Raw genomic sequence first — 19,854 nt, 5'->3', positions numbered from 1 at the left:
GCTGTGGTTTGAACGGTGCCTTGGATAGATTTAACAAATCCTTCCCACTTTTACATTAGAACATAGAACAATACAGCGCAGTAAAGCCCGTCAGCCCACGATGTTGTGCCAACCTATTATCCTACTGAGATCAAACTACCCTGAATACTCTACATTTTACTATCCTCCATGTGCTTTTCCAAGAGTCGCTTAAAAGCCTCTAAACCAACTGACTCCACTACCATTGCCGGAAGCGCATTCCACACGCCCACCGCTCTCTGTGTAAAGAACCTACCTCTGACATCTCCCCTTTACCTTCCTCCAAGTTCCTTAAAATTATACTCCCACGTAATAGTCATTTCCACCCTGGGAAAAAAGTCTTTTTACCTTGAAATAAAGGTCAATATTCCTCTTACATTCCCTATTATCCAATGAACTTGAATGCTTGCTTTTTGACACTCCCAAATTCCTCTATTCTGTAGTTTTCTTCACAGTTCTAAATAATTTAGCTCCTCTGTTCTTTTTACTAAAGTGTGTAACCTCACATTTCACATTATATTCTATCTGCCAAGCTTTTGCCCACTTGCTTAACCCATTTATATCCATCTGCAAACTATTTGCATCATTTTTGTGTCATCTGCAATGCTTGCTGTAGTACATTCACTTTCTTCATCCAAGTAATTTGTAAATAAATGTGGCCACAGCACTCGTCCCTATGGCATACCAGTTGTCCACTAATACTTCCAATTTTAGTGTCATCTGCAAACTTACTATCAATACCTCCCATGTTCACATCCAAATAATATATATAAAGTATGAAAAGCACCAACCCATCTGGCACACTGCTGGTCGCAGGCCTCCAGTCTGAAAATTCAAAATCTCCCTTTCCCCCACTGCATCCCAAAACCAGCCTAGCTCGTCCCCTCCCCCCACTGCATCCCAAAACCAGCCCAGCCTGTCTCTGCTTCCCTCACCTGTTCTTCCTCTCACCCATCCCTTCCTCCCACCTCAAGCCGAACCTCAATTTCCTACCTACTACCTCATCCTGCCTCCTTGACCTGTCCATCTTCCCTGGACTGACCTATCCCCTCCCCACCTCCTCACCTATACTCTCCTCTCTACCTATCTTGTTTTCTCTCCATCTTCGGTCCGCCTCCCCATCTCTCCCTTTTTATTCCAGTTCCCTCTCCCCATCCCCCTCTCTGATGAAGGGTCTAGGCCCAAAACTTCAGCTTTTGTGCTCCTGAGATGCTGCTTGGCCTGCTATGTTCATCCAGCTCCATACTTTGTTATCTTGGATTCTCCAGCATCTGCAGTTCCCATTATTACTTCCACCACCACCCTCTGTCTTCTATTTTTGAACCAGTTTTGTATCCAATTGATTAGTTTTCCCTGTATTCCAATGTGATCTAACCTTGCTGACCAGTCTACCATGAGGAGCCTTGTCGAGTGCCTTACTGAAGTCCATATAGGTCACTTCCACCGCTCTGCCCTCATCAGTCCTCTTCATTACTTCAAAAAATGCAATTAAATTAGTGAGACATGATTTCCCACACACAAAGTCATGTTGACTATCCTTAATCAGTCCTTGCCTTTCCATTTACACGTAAATCCTGTTCCTCAAGATTCCCTCCAACAAAGTTGCCCACCCCTGATGTCAAGCTCACTGGTCTAATAATTCCCTGGCTTTTCCTTACCACTATTCTTACATAGTAACCCACTGAGTGAGCCTGTATAAACATAAATCAGACGATTTTACAAACTGATTTGTACACTGGGTACATGTCCCATTCCAACATTGAAGTTGAGGTAATCGCATGTCATATGATGGCTGACAATCAGCTCACCATAATCCTCCCTCCTCCAAGTTCACACCCCTTCATCGCTTACATTTTGACCTAACAGCAAATCACTCTTTTTATTTTAATTTTATCTCCTTTTTGTTACGACCACTTTCATGGTTTTAAAGTCAGTTTCTCTACGTGTAATGTGTACCTAACATCTACTGTATACCGTATCATTTCAGCTGTTTTTTTTAGTCTTCCAGGAGACAATAATTTTTTGTCAAATAGATGTACATGCCCAGGAACCATCCATCAATGCATTTTCACTGCATATTCTCCCATATTTGTTACTTATACTGTAACAATCACTATTGCACATTTACATCAATATCCCAAGATCATGCCATGCATTCTTGACTTAACAGTTGATCTTTAGAAAGATCAGAAGTTGAAGGAGGGTGCTTGTATATCTTCCTGGCCTGGACCCAGTGTTCCAGGTGGTGACCAAATCAACCAGTCCATTTGCCATGATAGCTGATTCAGCTATAATGGGAAGTGAATCAGCTGAGTTGACTACCACCTGGAACATAGGGACCAGGCAAAGAGAATACGCAGGCACCCTCCATCAACTTCTGATCTTTTGAAAGATCGACTGAAAGTCACAAATGGTGAAGTAGGCTTAAGGACTTTCATGGTCTTCTCTTGCTCTTATGTTCTGATGTAGCCTCTACTTATTTAACATCTTGACTTAAACACCCACCATCAAAATCCCTTTCAGAATTTTCTCATTGTTTTTACTGCTTAGGTGGCTTTTTTCTACAACAGTTAAATTTCACCTTTCAAACTTCATACCCTGAAATCTTTTAAGCTCCTTATGTTCCATAGGTCTGAATTCAACATTTTTATTTTGAAATGTTTCTGTGGCTTTCATATCTCCACAATGTCACTTCCTCCACTGCATTCATTCTCAAGATCCATCTTTTCAACAAAGTTTTTGCCTCAGCTTTGTAAGGTGGTGTGAGATATCTGTACATAAAACAATTGTTTTTCCACTAACCTCATACAGATAGTGGTTAATAGGGTGTGAGATTAGGTCACTTACATCCCTGAAGTAACTTATCCCCATTTTTCCAATCAATTTCTACATAGAGTACATTGCACAGAGCCGTGTCATGCATGGCAAACATGCAAACCGGTGATTAAGCTCCAAATGAGACTCATCCCATCCAACTTGCTTAGCCCAATCCACTTATCCTATTTAAATTCTCCCATGCTCTGTTGAGTGCTGGATGTGTAGAGGTAGTATATTAGATGACAGTGTTGAGTTGGGGGGGAATTTTCAGGATGGCACTGTATATCTACTGATCAGAGACTGAGGTTGACCTCATAGAGGTTTATAAAATCATGAGGAACAAGGATTGGGTAAATAGACAAGGTCTTTTCGCCAAGGTGGGAAAGTCCAAAATTAGAGGACATAGGTTTAGTTTGAGAGTGGAAAGATTTAAAAGGGACCTAAGGGACACATTTTCACATAAAGGGTGATGTGTGTATTGAATAAGCTTCCAGAGGGAGTGGTGGAGGCTGGAACAATAACAAAATTTAAAAGACAGCTGGACGGGTAGATGAGTAGAAAAGATTTAGAAGGATATCGCCAAATGCTGGCAATCAAATGGATTTATTTAGGATATCTGGTCAGCGTGGATGAGGTGGATCAAAGTGTCTGTTTCTGTGCTGTGCTTCTCTATAACTCGAATATGATCAAAGCTCACATCCAGCTTCAACACCACTTTCGTGCTCAGTTCCTATAATCCCTGAATTCCAAGACCAAACATCTTAATGTAATGAAAGTTGAGATGCACCATGGTGCATCCACAACTCCTTGAGGCTAAAAATTTTAGATATTCACAACCCATTGAGTGAAGAAATTTCTCATCTCAGAACTAAATGACCACCTCATCTTGAGATTGTACCCATGTTCTAGATTCCCTAGCCAGAGATAACAGCCTAGCGGTATCTACACTGTCCCTCCAGAATCTTGTGTGTTTCACCTTATCGTTGGAACATTAAATGATAACAAACTTCTAATGTTGTGAAGGATCATCCTGACAGTATTTTTGAAGTTTATGTCACACCTGAAAAACATATTTGAATTACTGAAAAAAAAACAAAGTGCTGGAGAACCTCAGCAAGTCTGTTAATATCTATAGAGAGAGAAACAGAATTAACATTTTGAGTCGAAATGATTCTTTCAAACTTTAATGGCTGATGTTGATTCATGAGAGATCAGAGTGCTGGGTATTAATGATTTATAGAACAGCAAAAACAAGTCAATGTAAATGAAAAAAAAAATCAAAGGTTCAAATTTCAGGTGATACTGTTTATTTATGTAGCTTTAAACAGACTGAAAATATATCTGTGCATCAATGTGAATGACTAGTTAGATAGCTCAGTACCTAAATGTAACTGTAAGATAAACACAAGCTGCAGAAAAATGTTCCAGTTATTTCCAAGACCTTTTCCAGAAATGGAACCTGCAGATGATAAACAAAGTAGGCCCACAGGATTAATACTTCCTATAGCCACAAATTTATTTCTCCCCAAAAAAATCCTAAAACTGGAATTCTTTACACTGACTCGTTTTCCCATTGCTGTGGTAATCTACATGTGTTGAAAACCTACACTTTGTGTCACCCATCACTACACAATAATTTGTTTTAATTCTTCTCATACACTTTACAACTTGACAGTGTCATGCACTGTGGACTTCAGACTCTCATCTGGGCTTTTACTGGTCACAAGAGGTGTTGAGTTCCAGATTTAAAGGTCAAGGTACAGTACAAAGTTATGCAAGAAACACAAGTCATAGCATGCTGACCTTCATTTCAGATTGGCAGGCTTAGCACATTTATGGATTAAATACAAGATTAGCCACAATATCCATGTACTTATTTATCAGCTCTTGCAGATCAAAAAAAAACATATTTAATCTAGTCATTTATTTCTCTTCAATGTCAGAAAAGTAATATATGGCATTAAGTATTTATTAACTGCTCAGGCAGGATATGTTCTAGACATTTTGAATTTTATTCATGTAGTTAAATTATGAACTAAATGCATAGTTTTATTCCTAGATCCATAATTAGTAGCAGTGGTTTCACCAAATTCTGTTTTCAAACTGAGTGTTTTATTGATTGATGTGAACTCATTTAGGTTTTCACATGTAGAAGCAGATCTAGTCCGAGCCTTAGTTCTTCAAAACTGAGATTTGCCAAGAAGCTTCTCTTTAGTTCGATCTCCACAGGTAATTTATGATTCTTCGAAACCTGCAGGAGGGTGAGCAGAGTCTGGCATCGAAGCCATCTGAAAACATTCTCCACAGTGATCGGAGCTGAGGCAAGGAGCTCTGGCCCCCACAAGTGTAGGTGAAGCATGTCTGCAGCTACTCTCGCTGACAGACGCTGTGAGCAGAAAGAAAAGCAAAAATGTTCATTTCTAACTTACACCATTAATGAAATCTACAGTTGATGTCAGCTGTGTCAGGAATTGGACCGAATATTCAGCCTTAGTACTAGATGATAAAAACAGAGAGAAAAAACATTAAGGCAGAAAATTCTTTAGGAGGCTTTAGACGAAGCGTAGCAGAAGATAATCCTTCCCTACAAGCTTTGTTGGTCCCCTCTGCTGTAGAAAGTCAGATATTAAAAGATAATCAATTTGAAATGCTAGCTATACACTTCTATCCAAAGTCGCTGCCTGAACTGCTGAATATTTCCAATATTTTCTGTTTTTATTTCAAAATTGTCATTTTCACTTTCAGGGACAGTTGGGTGAAGTCATGTTGGGTGGAAGGTACAACTGCATGTGTTGAAACAAGCCTATTGAGCCTGCTCCACCTTACAATATAATTATTGTAGATCCTGAGCTGCAACTCTTTTTTTTAAACCCACTCTCCAGATCCCTCAGTATGAGACATGTGCCAAACATAATTAACTTTGATCTAATCATCAGATAAGCTTGCATATCAATGCCAAAGCAGCTACTCGGTCAGAGTAGGAATTTAAGCACCACAACCAACCTCAAGATCAGCCACGACAGCATCCCTGCTGCAACAACAGGATCAGGTTTGGGGTGGCTATGACATGGTTCGTTCAAACTGGTTTATCATCATTCACTGCTTCGGGCTTACAAGTGATGAGTAGGCATGTACTCTGTTCCTAAACCTGTATTTCAGGAAGTCATCCTTTTTAGGAATGGCAGTGGAAAAGCTTGCAAAACAGAAGAGAAGCAGGATGCTATAAAGGTGCAAAGAGATATTAACTAACCAAGTGAGTGACCAGAATTGATGCAGGAATAAAGGGACATCCAATGATATGACCTATGCTTCATTTTAAGTTGGCAAATTCAAGTAAATACTTATGTTTTCTTTAGCGGCTTTGTAAATAATGGGTTATAAAGCTGAACATGCTACACATCCACAATCTGAGGGGGGTTATTTTTCAGAATTTTTTTCCTCATTTGCTCTGGGTTATTTTTCTTCCAGTGGATTACATACTTGGAATTTTTGGAGAAAGGGGGTTATGGAGGACACAAGTGCTCTGAGCATCAATGGCACGATCAACAATCTGCCTAATAATTTTGTTTGTTCACGAAACAAGAAACTTGTGATGTTCCAAGGGTATTTACAAAAGAATCTTTTAATTTCAAATCAATGAGCAGTTTCAACTATTGGTGCTGCACTCACCCTCTTAGGATCTCTGCACAACAGAAGTTTCACCACCAGTCTCATGTCTCTGTGAATTGAGCTTGGCAGAGGTGGCAGCTTATCCTCTTGATAGTTACAGCTTTCCAGGTAATCCACTCCATATCCATAAAATGGATTACGAAGACCGAGGATCTCATAGGCCAAGGTGCCCACTGACCAGGCATCTGATTTGCTGTAATCAATTATGACTCCCGGTCCAGGGATTGCTGTAGAAATCTGGGAAGTACAGGAGTATGGATTAAATTTATGATATAATGCACTATCAAATCAGCCTTGTTTAGTCACCAATAAACTGGTGGCTCTGACTGCAGTTACAAATATATCCAACCACTACAAAAATTAACTGCATACAAGTTCTAATGAAGAGTCACTGGACTTGAAACATCGACTCTGCTTTCTTTCCACAGATGCTGCCAGACCTGCTGAGTTTTACATGCAATTTCTTTATTGTTTCAGATCTCCAGCATTTGCAGTTCTTTGTTTTATACAACTGCATACAAGTAATGGCCTCACATGTTTTTTGTTTGTTTGAAGTGCACTTGCCTCAGGAGCCATTAGGCAGATATTTCCACCCCGGTTGACATCGTTACTGGTAAAGGGAAGCTTCAACCCGAGAGATTCTTCAGCCAGACAGCAACCAAAATCAGTGATCACCAAACGTGGGCAGCCAACTAAACAGTGTGTAAAAAATAATTTTACAAGATTTACATTTATACTTACTAAGTACATCTTAAATCAGCAATTCCACAATTGAGGTTAGCATGCCACAAAGTGAAAATTAAGTATTTTCCATACAATTAAAATTGATAAAATACAAAATATGTTAGAAAAGGGATACTAGCTATCACAGAAATGTTGCAGCCGTCCATGACCTACATGAAATCATGTCTCAAACTCTTCCATCTTGTCATTGCACATTTTCAGAAAATGAAACAAAAACATGACGTACCAAAGGGATTGTGTCATTATATATTGTGTAAATGTTGAGCCAGACCTTTGTACTGCAAAGAATCCTGGACCAGTCCTCTCTTATTTCATTTTGCTAGCTTATGCCTCATACTTCTATCAGAATAAGTGATTTATGCATGCACAATTCAATGCACTTTCAAAAATCTAAATATTACTGACAGTTTACAGGCTCTTCCTTGCTCCCCCTCAATGTGTACAATCACCTGAATCAAACTCCACCAGAATATTATCAGACTTCAGATCTCGGTGTGCAATTCCATGCTGAACTAGATGATCCACTCCCTCCAGCAACTGAAGAATCATCACAGTAGCACATTCTTTGTTAGGGATACAGACCCGCAGGTACTGTTGCAGGGTACACGGATAGCTGAGGCAGAAAACGCACAACTGTTAGCTCTGCATTTTTCCTGCTAAAAAGATGTGGTTAAATAACTAACTACAAAGATTTTCAAATGTAATGCATCAGTTTTTTAAAAAGGCAACAACACTTGCAGAAGTGTCTTACAGGTTCACATGGTCAAGTGCCATCTCTGGAATGGTGTCTTTTCTCATCCCTACCCTTTCCATGTTGATTTCCTAAAGAACTTCTGAAAGGCATTCAAAACAGTACCATATGGTACAATTCACATGGATGATCCCTGGAATGGTAGGTTTAACGTATGATGAACGGCTAAGGATCCTGGGATTGTACTCATTAGAGTTTAGAAGGTTGAGGGTAGATCTAATAGAAACTTACAAGATAATGTATGGTTTAGAAGGGGTGGACGCTGGCAAGTTGTTTCCGTTAGGCAGGGAGACTAGGACATGTGGGCACAGCCTTAAAATTAGAGGGGGTAAATTTAAAACTGAAATGAGACGACATTTCTTCATCCAGAGAGTGGTGGTATTGTGGAATTCATTGCCACGGAGTGCAGTGGAGGCCAGGACGTTGGATGCCTTCAAGGCAGAGATCGACAAATTCTTGATCTCAGAAGGAATCAAGGGCTATGGGGAGAGTGCAGGGAAGTGGAGTTGAAATGTCCATCAGCCATGATTTAAATGGCGGAGTGGACTTGATGGGCCGAATGGCCTTACTTCCACTCCTAATGTCTTATGGTCTTATACTACAAACCTGTAATATAACTTCTGAAGAAGGGTCTAGGCCCGACACATCAACCTTCCTGCTCCTCTGATGCTGTTTGGCCTGCTGTGTTCATCCAGCTCTACACCTTGTTATCTCAGATTCTCCAGCATCTGCAGTTCCTACTATCTCTGATACAACTTATAGGTCATGGAATTAAAGGGAAATTGGCAACACAGATACAAAATTTTCTCAGAGATAAATAAAAAGAGTACTGACTGATGGGTAATTGTTTAGGTTGGAAGAAGTTTTGAAGTAGACTTCAAAATATACAAATGATCTAGGGGATTATTTAAAGTTTACTAACAACACAAAACTTGGGAGAATTGTAATTCGCAAGAACAATAGTGTAGATCTGTTGGTGGAGTAGGCAGATAATTAGCAGATGAGGTTTAAAGCAAATTAGATACCCTTTGGTACAGATAATGTTGACAGACAGTACAAACTAAATGGTACTATTCCACAAGGTGAGCAGGAGCAGAGAGAATTGGGAGGTATGTGTATATTTAATTAATGATGGCAGGCAGGTAGAGAGAGCTGTTAAAGTATACCATGTTACAGGCTTCACAAATAAGGGCATGGAATACAATGATGAACTTAAATAACAGACTAGTTAGATCTCAATTGCAGTAATGTATACAGTCCTGGACGTACTACAGGAAGGATGTGAATACATTGGAAACAGTGCTGAACAGGTTTAAGAGCATGATTCCAGGGATAATACATTTCAGTTATGAAACAAAAAAATTGGAGAAGTTAGGCCTGGTTTCCATAGAGAGAAGGCTGATAATGGAGATTTGATAGATGTTTAAGATCACAATGGGTCTGAATAAAATGGACAGGGAGAACCTGTTACATAGCTAATATTTGAACTCAACCTCTAAGCTTTATGTTCAGTCCCATAACCATGACATGACCATAACTGAGATGGATTTCTTAGTTTTTATATTGTATTTTGCCAAAATTTGAACTTAAACAATGGTTCAAAACAAGGACCTTTTGTTCCAGTTTGAGAAGCTCAAAGTAGAAAGCTACAAGAATCTTTGCATTACAATTTGTAGAAGACAGCTAGGAATCAAAATCGTTTCAAACTCACTATAAAAAAATCTTTTGGTTTGAATGTGTTGACTGTCTTTAATAGTTCTATAAAACCAATTTCTCAATAACTAAAATCAGTGGCATTAATATGTTCTATATATATTTTTATTTTCAAATATTAATAATTCAGTAATTCTTTAAGTCACCTCCCGCTCAGTGCTTACCATTCCAGCTCACAGCTGTGCCTCTCTCAGTTCACCATCTCCCTCACAAACCCTCCAGCTCACCATTTCCAAGCTCAAGCATGACAGATGATGGACCACAGCTAATCCTTCAGCTCTCAGCCCCTAAACATACACATCTTCCAGTGCTTGAACTGCTTACCTCTTCATTACCAGAAAGAGGGTGCGGTCGTGTCCCAAGCCACAAGGATTCAATCTGGTTGGTAGCACATCAGGATACTCCATCCAAGCTCCAGGCAAGAGTGGAACATTGTCTATGAAAGCTCGGACAATCTGAATGATGTTTGGATGTGGTTTCATTTTTTTTCTGTTATGAATATAGGATCTAGTCAAAAGTAGTAGGGAAAAAAATTATGAAGCAAAGAACACTTTGGTGGAAAAGTCATACAATTTGACAGTGTCTCCCTATATAGTATATAAGAAAATATTACATGATTTCAATTGAAGTTGTTGCTATACTCCAATATGGTGGTGGAACTACAGCACCATAACCTGGTATGTCAGCATGCTATGCCACATCATTAAGAAGCAGATTCACTGCCACAGTGCAGAGTTTCCATCATAGCTATAAACAGGAGGTAAGAGGTCACTTAAAGCCACTCTTTCATGTCATGGGAAACAGAGGAATTGGTATAGACATTTTAACCCATTAAGCAATTTCATCATTTCACTGAATTGTGGTGAATCTGTTCCTTATCTCCATTAATCCATGGTTGTTCCATAAACCGAGAGACTTGATCAACATGAATCCATCAACCTTTACCTTGAAAATGAGAATTTACCCTAGATCACAGCATTTTGGAGGAAACAGTGTTTAGTCTGCCACCATCCCTTGTATTGATGATGTGGAATGCACTGCCCAAAAGGGTGAAAACCGTACAGTGAAACTGGAATGTCATTGCCAGGGCCAAAGCCTGGGCAATAAATTATGGAGATCCTTCTCTCAAACTCACCACTTGCCTTCAAAGCAATGCAAACCATTACTTGTTGCATCAGCTTGGTTACAGGAATTGCTAAAATTATGTGTTTAGACACCAGGTCTACCTTAGGCTCCACTTCATATTTTTTGTCAGTGCATACACCCTTCAACTTCAACAATCGAGGAATACCACAAGGCAGTTCAGCTATTTGACTTTAGCGGGGAGTTCGTACACGAAGACCAAGGCACACCCATACATGTGCATTTGCATGCCCTGGGTAAGCCTCTTCCAGGTTACTCTGACGCATCCTGGACACATAAGGGAGCCAGGTTCTGTGTCTTGACATAAGGAGGCACAACTGAGAAATTGCTGACAGACCGGCTTTGTCATTTAGCTGTACTTTTGTATTGATGCTAATCAGCATGGAGGCTGAAAATGAGATATAAACCAGCACAAGAGCTTAAAGCACAATAACTCCCTTCACCCACTCACTAGATGCATCATATCAACTTATTGGACACATATGATGTAGAAAGATACAGTAGTTACTTTCAAAGGGAAATTGAATAAATTCTTGAAGGGGAAAGTTTTGTAGGGCTTTGAGGATGGGAATTAGACTAAAACAATGTCAATACCTCATTCAAAGCACAAGGGCAATGGCCCAAATGACCTCATTTTGTGTCGTAATTTTACGGTAATTCTATAATAATTGAAAAGCCTTGGTTAGATCAGCCCTCAGGCTTCTAACTTAAGAGAAAACAAAGTGTTTATATAACTTTGTCGTCGAGCTGGAATCTGTCCAGCCCTGGTACCATTAAGTCATCATATCATTCTTGAAGTTCTATACCTAAAACTGAATCGGTACACTATACTGGGTTTGATCTAATATCTGTTCAGTTTAAGTGGCAATTTCTAATTTTAAAAATTTAAAACCCTTAAGAAAAATAAAAACATGCCATTAATGTTATGATTACCATTTTGTTCTTCTACACTAGTTTCCAGTGGTGTGAAAGGGTAGTTATTGAAATGGGGAACGATCAGGAGAGTGAAACTATTTTGATTACTCTTCAAATACTGGCTCAGAATTTATTGTCTGACTGGCCTCTTGAATTCTGCGATTCTACAAATCACTTCTGTTCCTGACAATATAACCAATCACTTTCCTACTGGTGATGTTGAATTGATGGGTATGCAGGTTCCTCAACTATTCCTGCCAATATGCTGGAGTGAAAAACCACATTCTGGGACCTGTCAAATTAGAGTTCAATTATTTTCTTCATTGTCATTTTTTAAATATTAAAAATCTACTAATACTGCATATATTTTGCTGTCTGTTTTCATTGTAATGTAATGGAACAGACCAAACACCCTCAAAAGACATCAAGGAGATAGCGTAGACCCCAACATCATCTTATTTTTCAAGGCAAGTACCATGCGTTGCGTTCCAGATGCAATTCGATTGGTCAGACTTGTAGACTTTTAAAGTAAAACACACTTTATGCATATGCTATAGTTAAGATACAAACAAAATTAAAATAAAGAATTGGCTTAACTGTAACTATCAAAACATTTTACAATAAATAATAAATTACTCATTAACTGCTCCAAAAAGTAACACCCTTAGCAAAGATAAAGTCAGTGAAATAAATTGTCTCACATGCAATTCTGGCAGCAGGAAGAGAACCCCACCTTTTAGCTGTGACAGAGAGGAAAAACAACTTCCATATCCAGCTTCAAGGGGCCAGTAACTACTGAAAGCTAAAACCCAGAAATCCTGGTTCTGTGGGAGCCTGACCCCACCCATTCAGGCTGATTTTATTGTTGCAACTTTTAAAAAGAAACCCAAAGCTTCACAAGCTATTTACTTTATTAGCTTGAAGCAGACCCTTCATCAAAATACACCTCTTAAAGCCATCGTATCATCACAGTAAAACATACATGTATTTCTTTGTTAGCCAATATAATCTCTTCTCCATCTACAATTAATGAACTCACATTCCCTTTTGCTAAACTTTCTCAACATGTTTATTAAAAACTTATATTGTTAGTTATAAAGGTCAGTTGCAAACTTTTATTTTTCATGCTTCCTTTTGCAACTCTAACAGTTTCTTTCAGTAACCTATTGTTGTTTGGTACTGCTCCCCCATCAGCTTGGTTTCTATTTTTCCTTCAGTTGTATTAACCTTTTCATTTAGCTTGATTTGGAAACTAACTGTTTAGGGCGAGACGCAATACGTGATGACTAGACAAACAAGAATTAAGCAAGTCTGGCAAGCTAATGCATTGAAATCAACTGTACTATATCTGAAAATCATTTATCCTGTGACATACCAATCATTTAGGCAAATAAATGCAGAATAGATGACTAACCCTTTCATTCTGCCAAACTCTCCGATTAATGCATTTGGGATGGTTGGAACCAGCTCCTTAACCATTGATGTTAGTATTGCATCACTGGAGGATCCCGCCTGCAACAGAAAGTTCAAGCACCAAAGCAATGAATTCAGCAAAAGTTAATGTGCAAAACACTAGTGCCAGCTTTCAAATCTTTTCCATTTTAAGTATTTTAACGTTTCACTTTATTGCAGAAATCCCAGGCTTAAAACGGGAGAAGACAATGATCTCAGTCTAAGGGATCCTCAAAACATTAGCCGTAAAGTTTTCGTCAATTCACTCCAATTCTCTCAGGTCGGTTCATATCATTTTTCCTGACAAAAGCACATCAACAACCGTGTTAGCAAAGTGTGGAGCTGGATGAACACAGCACGCCAAGCAGCATCTCAGGAGCACAAGAGCTGACGTTTTGGGCCTAGACCCTTCATCAGAGGGGGATGGGGTGAGGGTTCTGGAATAAATAGGGAGAGAGGGGGAGGCGGACCGAAGATGGAGAGAAAAGAAGATAGGTGGAGAGGAGAGTATAGGTGGGGAGGTAGGGAGGAGATAGGTCAGTCCAGGGAAGACGGACAGGTCAAGGAGGTGGGATGAAGTTAGTAGGTAGGAAATGGAGGTGCGGCTTGAGGCGGGAGGCAGGGATGGGTGAGAGGAAGAACAGGTTAGAGAGGCAGAGACAGGCTGGGCTGGTTTTGGGATGCAGTGGGGGGAGGGGACGAACTGGGCTGGTTTTGGGGGAAGGGGGGATTTTGAAGCTGGTGAAGTCCACATTGATACCATTGGGCTGCAGGGTTCCCAAGCGGAATATGAGTTGCTGTTCCTGCAACCTTCGGGTGGCATCCTTGTGGCACTGCAGGAGGCCTATGATGGACATGTCGTCTGAAGAATGAGAGGTGGTGGTGGGGGGGGGGGAGAGAAGAGTTAAAATGGTTCGCGACTGGGAGGTGCAGTTGTTTACTGCGAACCGAGCGGAGGTGTTCTGCAAGCAGTCCCCAAGCCTCCGTTTGGTTTCCCCAATGTAGAGGATGCCACACTGGGTACAATGGATACAGTATACCACATTTGCAGATGTGCAGGTGAACCTCTGCTTAATACGGAAAGTCATCTTGGGGCCTGGGATGGGGGTGAGGGAGGAGGTGTGGGGGCAAGCGTAGCACTTCCTGCGGTTGCAGGGGAAGGTGCCAGGTGTGGTGGGGTTGGAGGGCAGTGTGGAGCGAACAAGGGAGTCACGGAGAGAGTGGTCTCTCTGGAAGGCAGAGAAGGGTGGGGATGGAAAAATGTCTTGGGTAGTGAGGTCGGATTGTGGATGGCGGAAGTGTCGGAGGATGATGCGTTGTATCTGGAGGTTGGTGGGGTGGTGTGTGAGAACAAGGGGGATCCTCTTTGGGCGGTTGTGGCGGGGGCGGGGTGCGAGGGATGTGTTGCGGGAAATGCGGGATATGCGGTCAAGGGCATTCTCGACCACTGCGGGGAGGAAAGTTGCGGTCCTTGAACAATGTGGACATCTGGGATGTGCGGGAGTGGAATACCTCATCCTGGGAGCAGATGCGGCGGAGGCGGAGGAATTGGGAATAGGGGATGGAATTTTTGCAGGAGGGTGGGTGGGAGGAGGTGTATTCTAGGTAGCTGTGGGAGTCGGTGGGCTTGAAATAGACATCAGTTACTAGCTGGTTGCCGGAGATGGAGACTGAGAGGTCCAGGAAGGTGAGGGATGTGTTGGAGATGGCCCAGGTGAACTTGAGGTTGGGGTGGAAGGTGTTGGTCAACCGTGTAGCATGTTAACTGATTGATGTGACTGAATCACATCAACAAGTAGTACAGAAATGTCTCAAATCTAGACCTGACAGTTTAATGGTGGTAGCTCAGAAGACAGCCAATACTAGCTTTCTAGGCTAGAGAGCCTCTGGATCAAAACTCAAATGAATTCAAGAAGCTAATTTCTAAACTTATCTCCAGTACTCCTCTCCTGTTGAGCATCACTTTGATGCAAAAGAAATTGCAAAGGTTTTCATGCTTTAAGGCATGGAGAGGCTTAAACATGAGAGAAATACAATTAAATACATCTTCACAACCATCTACAGTCACTTACCCCTCAATGATCCACTCCATAATGATTTTAGGAAGTGTTACCACTATAGCACTGCCAAACTTTAAATCCTCCACAGGCTGCACATCAGATATGGTTAGTTCTGATGGTCACTTGTTTTCTTATGTGCAATTATTTCGGGCCTATGTAGGGACTTCACTCATCCATGGCAAATATTTCGATTCTTAGTTTTGCTTTGATTTCGTCCTGATGTTACACACTTATTATTAAGGCTATTAATTACATTGACAAGCAATTGTGTTTTACAGGAAAAAAATGTAAATTTAAAGAATGCACCTTTTTACAATAAAAGACAGAAGTATTTTAAATTGAAAGCACTGCAGACAAATTATTGGAAGCAAAAGAAATTCCAATTGCAAGTCTCGTGCCACATCACCAGCATATGGTTATCTTCCACTTGGCTCAAACAACAAATTGTGCATTTCAATGTTTGACTTACATTTATGTTCCAAAGCATTTTTAGAGCAAGTGGATAGCTGGTTTCTCCTTCAGGTACCTTCAGGGGGTAGTTGGTGTCTTCCTCGAAGGCCCTCAGGAGGTAACTGCTGCCTCCACAAGAAACTCTCAAGGGGTTGCTGGTGTCTCCTTCACAAGCCCTCAGCGAGTCTGTTAACATTTCTTTTTTCAAAATCACAAAACTCAAACTTGAGTTTTCCTGTGTAATCGCTACCTTCTTTCTTTCTCCAGAATCCTCACCAGAGACACACTGACCTTCACTCTTCACCTGCCTGTTAACTACTTCATCTTTCTCCTTTGTCGTGATCTTGTCACTTGCTTTTGTTTTGGGTACTTCAGGGATAAAGGCCTTGTACACAGCTGCATTACACCCCTTTCCAATGTTGTATCCAATCTTGTAATCTTCAAATCGATATCCACTCGTGTGTGAAGGCATGGAGTTTTCATACTTGATTTTCTTCCTTTTAAACAATGTCTGGCAAATGGAAATAATTCAACAATTATTCTCATTAACTAACCAAATATATGCAAATAAGTGCACATTTATGCAAATTGGAACTTTTTCAAATGTAGTTATAAAGAATGAACCAAACCTCCATTCAGTTTTGAGTAGAATTGATTTTAAAACAAAAACAAAGCTCTGCCAAGAAGAGATCCGCCATTAATATGACTCCACCAAATTCTTCACCACTAGCGAACAGTGCAATTCTCCAGGGCTTGCTTAGGAAATTATGAAGCTACGGCTTCATTGTCAGACTATGAAGAAAGAAAGACTGACATTGTGGTAAACTCCTACGTTTCATAATAATGTTGAATGTTTAGGAACATAGAGTCCCTCAAATCTGTGCTCCCATTCTAGATTATGACTGATCATCCACCCAAAAACCATTTTCCAATACTATCCCCATATCCCAAGATGTTATTAGTACGAGCTTCCTTGTGGTAGAAAACGAATTATATCAAGCAAGTCAAAACAACGCTCACTGATGTAGCAGAAATTTTGCTATTTGGGCATTTTGTTGCTCAACTAAGTCTTATTTTGTCTCAGTTTTCTAATTCTCCAAAAGGTGTGTCCTCTGTTAACCTATTGGTTCATGTTTACAATTGGCAGTGTTAAATAGTGACAGATCATATTTGAAAATTAAATTTAGGAAACATTTTACTGATTTTTAAAAAATTTTTAAACATTTTTATTTGCCATATCTCCACTCCTTAATCTCATCTTTCTTTTGCTTTCTGAACATAATTGCTCAGTGAATTCAATATTAAAACTTACACTTCCTGGTTCAAACTTTGAAAGTGTCAATCTTTCTATTTCTTCTCGTGTTCTTCAGTACTCAAATTCTCTGTAGGATATTGTGTTGTCCATTTCTAAATCACACATTTTTTATTGCTAAAGCTCATACAAAGTCTGTAGGCAATTTTATGTCTTATGCACGGCTAGGATGAGAGGTTGAGGATAAGAGGTAGCAGATTTAAAGAGAGAGGAGGGGAAAATTACTTCTTTCAAAGGGTTGTGAATCTGTGGAATTCACTATTTCAGTATGCGCTGGATGCTGGGACATTGAGTAAATTTAAGCAGGAGATAGACAGTAAATTGGCTAAATGGTTATGGAGAGGACAGAGGAGAGTAGAGTTGAGACCAAGAAGAGATCAGCCGTGTTCCTATCAAACGGTGGAGCAGGGTCAAGGGATTGAATTGCCTATCCCTGCTCCTTGTTCTTCTGACATTTTAAAAAAATTTGCTGGGTAGTTATTGGGATATGATTGCACAGCATCTATTTAATAAAATGGACCAAAAGAGCCTAGACCATCATATCAAAGTTTAAATGGAAGTTGACCGTCAAAATTTGGTGACGTCCAAACTGACAGAGAGCTTAATCAGGTAAACTACATCAGGTGCATGTCAGAGATCATAATAAAAGTTTAGGTAAGAAAGGAGAGCATTCAACTTGGGGCTTTCGCCTAAAATTGACGTTGAGAAAATTAGCTTCCAACACCACTATCACCTACAGCGAAGCCGGCGAAAAGTCAGAGATAACGGGAACTGCAGATGCTGGAGAATTCCAAGATAATAAAATGTGAGGCTGGATGAACACGGCAGGCCAAGCAGCATCTCAGGAGCACAAAAGCTGACGTTTCGGGCCTAGACCCTTCATCAGTCCAGCCTGTCTCTGCCTCCACATTTTATTATCCGGCGAAAAGTCAGGCGGCTGTTAGACAACAGCAAGACGGAAAAGCAGCATATCGCAAGGAGCATTAATCTATTTGTTCAAACGATGCCCGGACCGACGTTTATTTACCTGGATCTCCTCGCAGGCAGCGATGCTCGTCCTCACCTCCTCCACCTGCTGTTCGATGAAGCCCAGGCCCAGGCCGAAGGCCAGCAAAGCACCGCCCGGCCCGCGGAGCTGCCAAGACGCCCGGCGCTGTAGCTGAGCCGCTAGGCCGCCCAAAGACAGGCGGAAATAGCGGTAGCGGGCGGGTAGGACGGCTTGGAGCGGCTGCTGGGCCCAGGGTTGCACAAAGGCCGCGCCCGCCTGAGCCCGAGCTCGAGCTGCGGGATTGACGAGGCGCAAGGCCGAGCGGCTGAGGTCCAGGCCGCGGGCCAGGAGTCGTCGCACCGACATTTTGAAGGTTTAAAACCTCCGATTTATCTTTTCAACATTGTTGAAGATAAACAGCAACCGTTTGAGACGAAAGGGAACGTTAAATGTTACCAACCGGGAAATATCACCTTCAAAACAAGCCCGGTAACCATAGCAACAGTCATCATAAACCGCCTCCGAACTGGGCAGTTACAAACCAAACACCAGCTTTATTTTCAGCTGCAGATCCGCCCCTTCAAAGACCAATGAACACAATAACATGGAGACAGCGTGGTCCACTTCCAAGGTATTTACGATTTTGTTGCTTTCCCATGAAGGCCAGCAGAGAAAACTAGGAGAAAATATCTTCCAGAAAATCTCAAGCCCACAAGACATGGAATTAGCACTGACACAAAATTTGGGAGAGAAAAGGCCAACCTCGAAGCTTGAAAAATAGTGAACAGAACACCCTCTACGAAAAGTAAAAAATAGCAGTGATGAAAACATTGGATGGGATGGAAATTTTGGGAAAAGATGACCAACAGCTTGAAAAACAATGATAGAATTTCCATAAAAGCCCACAATTCAAGAATATCCGTTCTATTACAGATACTTCGCCATACAAAGTTGATGTCTCTACCCAGCATTGTTAAGCACGTCCTCTAGACCCATATTTTGCTTCTTAATAATCTATTAACGCTCCCCATTATGTTTTGCTGCCATGTTTTCAGCTCAGTTCCACAACTCAGCTTCTTGTCTCTCTCCTTGCGTAACCCTCCTTTTTATCCGGCTTTGTACTCGCTTCTAAACTGTTAAACCTCTTATCTTGTTCTCATTATGATAAGTGATCATTGACCTGAAGCTTAACTGCACTTATCTGTACTCTGATGCTGTGTAACCTCCTCAGTGCTTTCAACGATTTTGTTTCATAGCTTTACCTTTTAATGACTTGGAAAATGAAACAAGTACCAGCAAGCCTCAAAGGAGGAACACAAACATTAAAAACACAGATCTGGTTATGAGTCCTTTAAGGAGGGAACTCCTAGGGTTCATACCCTCATGGAAAATTTTAAGTTCACATTTTACAGTTGAAAATTCTGGTTACAACAACTCAGATTTATATAGTCACTTGGCGGAACAGAATCTGAGTATGATTGTAACACCAGCAGGATGGGTTCAGTTGTCATACTAGCTGAGGTTACCATGAAGGTCTGTCCTTCTCAACCTCTTCCCCTTGCAAGGTGACTCACAGGGTAAGCCATCACCGATCATCTCTCTCTTGAGAAAGCAGTACTGTGGTCTTTGGGACTATGGCGACTTTGCTCTGTGGGGAGTCGAGTAGCTTACTTGGCTGGCTGGATTGCGATACCAACATGTGAATTGAATTCAAGTACTGCATGAGGTCACTATGAAGGTCCCATCTTCTTGAGCTCACCCCTTGCCTGAGGCGAGGTGACCCTCAGGTTAAACTACCGCTGGTCGTCTCTGTTTAATGAGC

The 19,854-nt window shown here is 40.9% G+C and overlaps 2 protein-coding genes across 4 annotated transcripts in view; one reads left to right on the top strand and one right to left on the bottom strand.

Moving 5' to 3' along the window:
• Window positions 1-4,119: 4,119 nt before the first annotated feature.
• pink1 (PTEN induced kinase 1) lies at window positions 4,120-18,741 on the bottom strand. Of its 3 annotated transcripts, none has more exons than XM_048561332.2 (8): window positions 18,072-18,741; window positions 15,752-16,243; window positions 13,185-13,282; window positions 10,037-10,201; window positions 7,698-7,861; window positions 7,069-7,196; window positions 6,505-6,741; window positions 4,120-5,221 (listed from the first exon to the last, which is right to left on the bottom strand). In XM_048561332.2, exons 1-8 carry the CDS (start codon window positions 18,396-18,398, stop codon window positions 4,970-4,972), a joined length of 1,863 nt encoding a protein of 620 aa, XP_048417289.1. In that variant the 5' UTR covers window positions 18,399-18,741; the 3' UTR covers window positions 4,120-4,969. The 3 variants fall into 3 exon arrangements, with proteins under 3 accessions (XP_048417289.1, XP_048417288.1, XP_048417290.1); XM_048561331.2 differs by having other exon boundaries at window positions 10,037-10,219; window positions 18,072-18,735; XM_048561333.2 differs by lacking the exon at window positions 18,072-18,741 and adding an exon at window positions 16,362-16,494 and having other exon boundaries at window positions 10,037-10,219.
• Window positions 17,845-19,854, top strand: part of slc66a1 (solute carrier family 66 member 1) — a 30,652-nt gene continuing 28,642 nt past the window's right edge. The window contains exon 1 of the mRNA XM_048561335.2: window positions 17,845-18,663. The gene's annotated coding sequence lies outside the window, so the exon portion shown is untranslated. The remainder of the gene's footprint in view (window positions 18,664-19,854) is intronic.

This window comes from Stegostoma tigrinum, chromosome 28, assembly GCF_030684315.1.
Source record: "Stegostoma tigrinum isolate sSteTig4 chromosome 28, sSteTig4.hap1, whole genome shotgun sequence".
Taxonomy (NCBI): Eukaryota; Metazoa; Chordata; class Chondrichthyes; order Orectolobiformes; family Stegostomatidae; genus Stegostoma; species Stegostoma tigrinum.
The sequence above is the reverse complement of the archived record's forward strand: the minus strand, read 5'-3'. Positions and strand labels throughout refer to the sequence as shown.

Excerpts from the sequence above, each read along its gene's own strand:
- pink1 (XM_048561331.2), bottom strand. The coding sequence starts at position 18,398 with ATGTCGGTGCGACGACTCCTGGCCCGCGGCCTGGACCTCAGCCGCTCG. Across the intron at positions 7,197-7,697 it reads TCTGGTGGAGTTTGATTCAG|TTGGCTGCCCACGTTTGGTG; the intron begins GTGATTGTACAC and ends CACACTGTTTAG. Across the intron at positions 6,742-7,068 it reads TCTGCCTAATGGCTCCTGAG|ATTTCTACAGCAATCCCTGG; the intron begins GCAAGTGCACTT and ends TGTACTTCCCAG.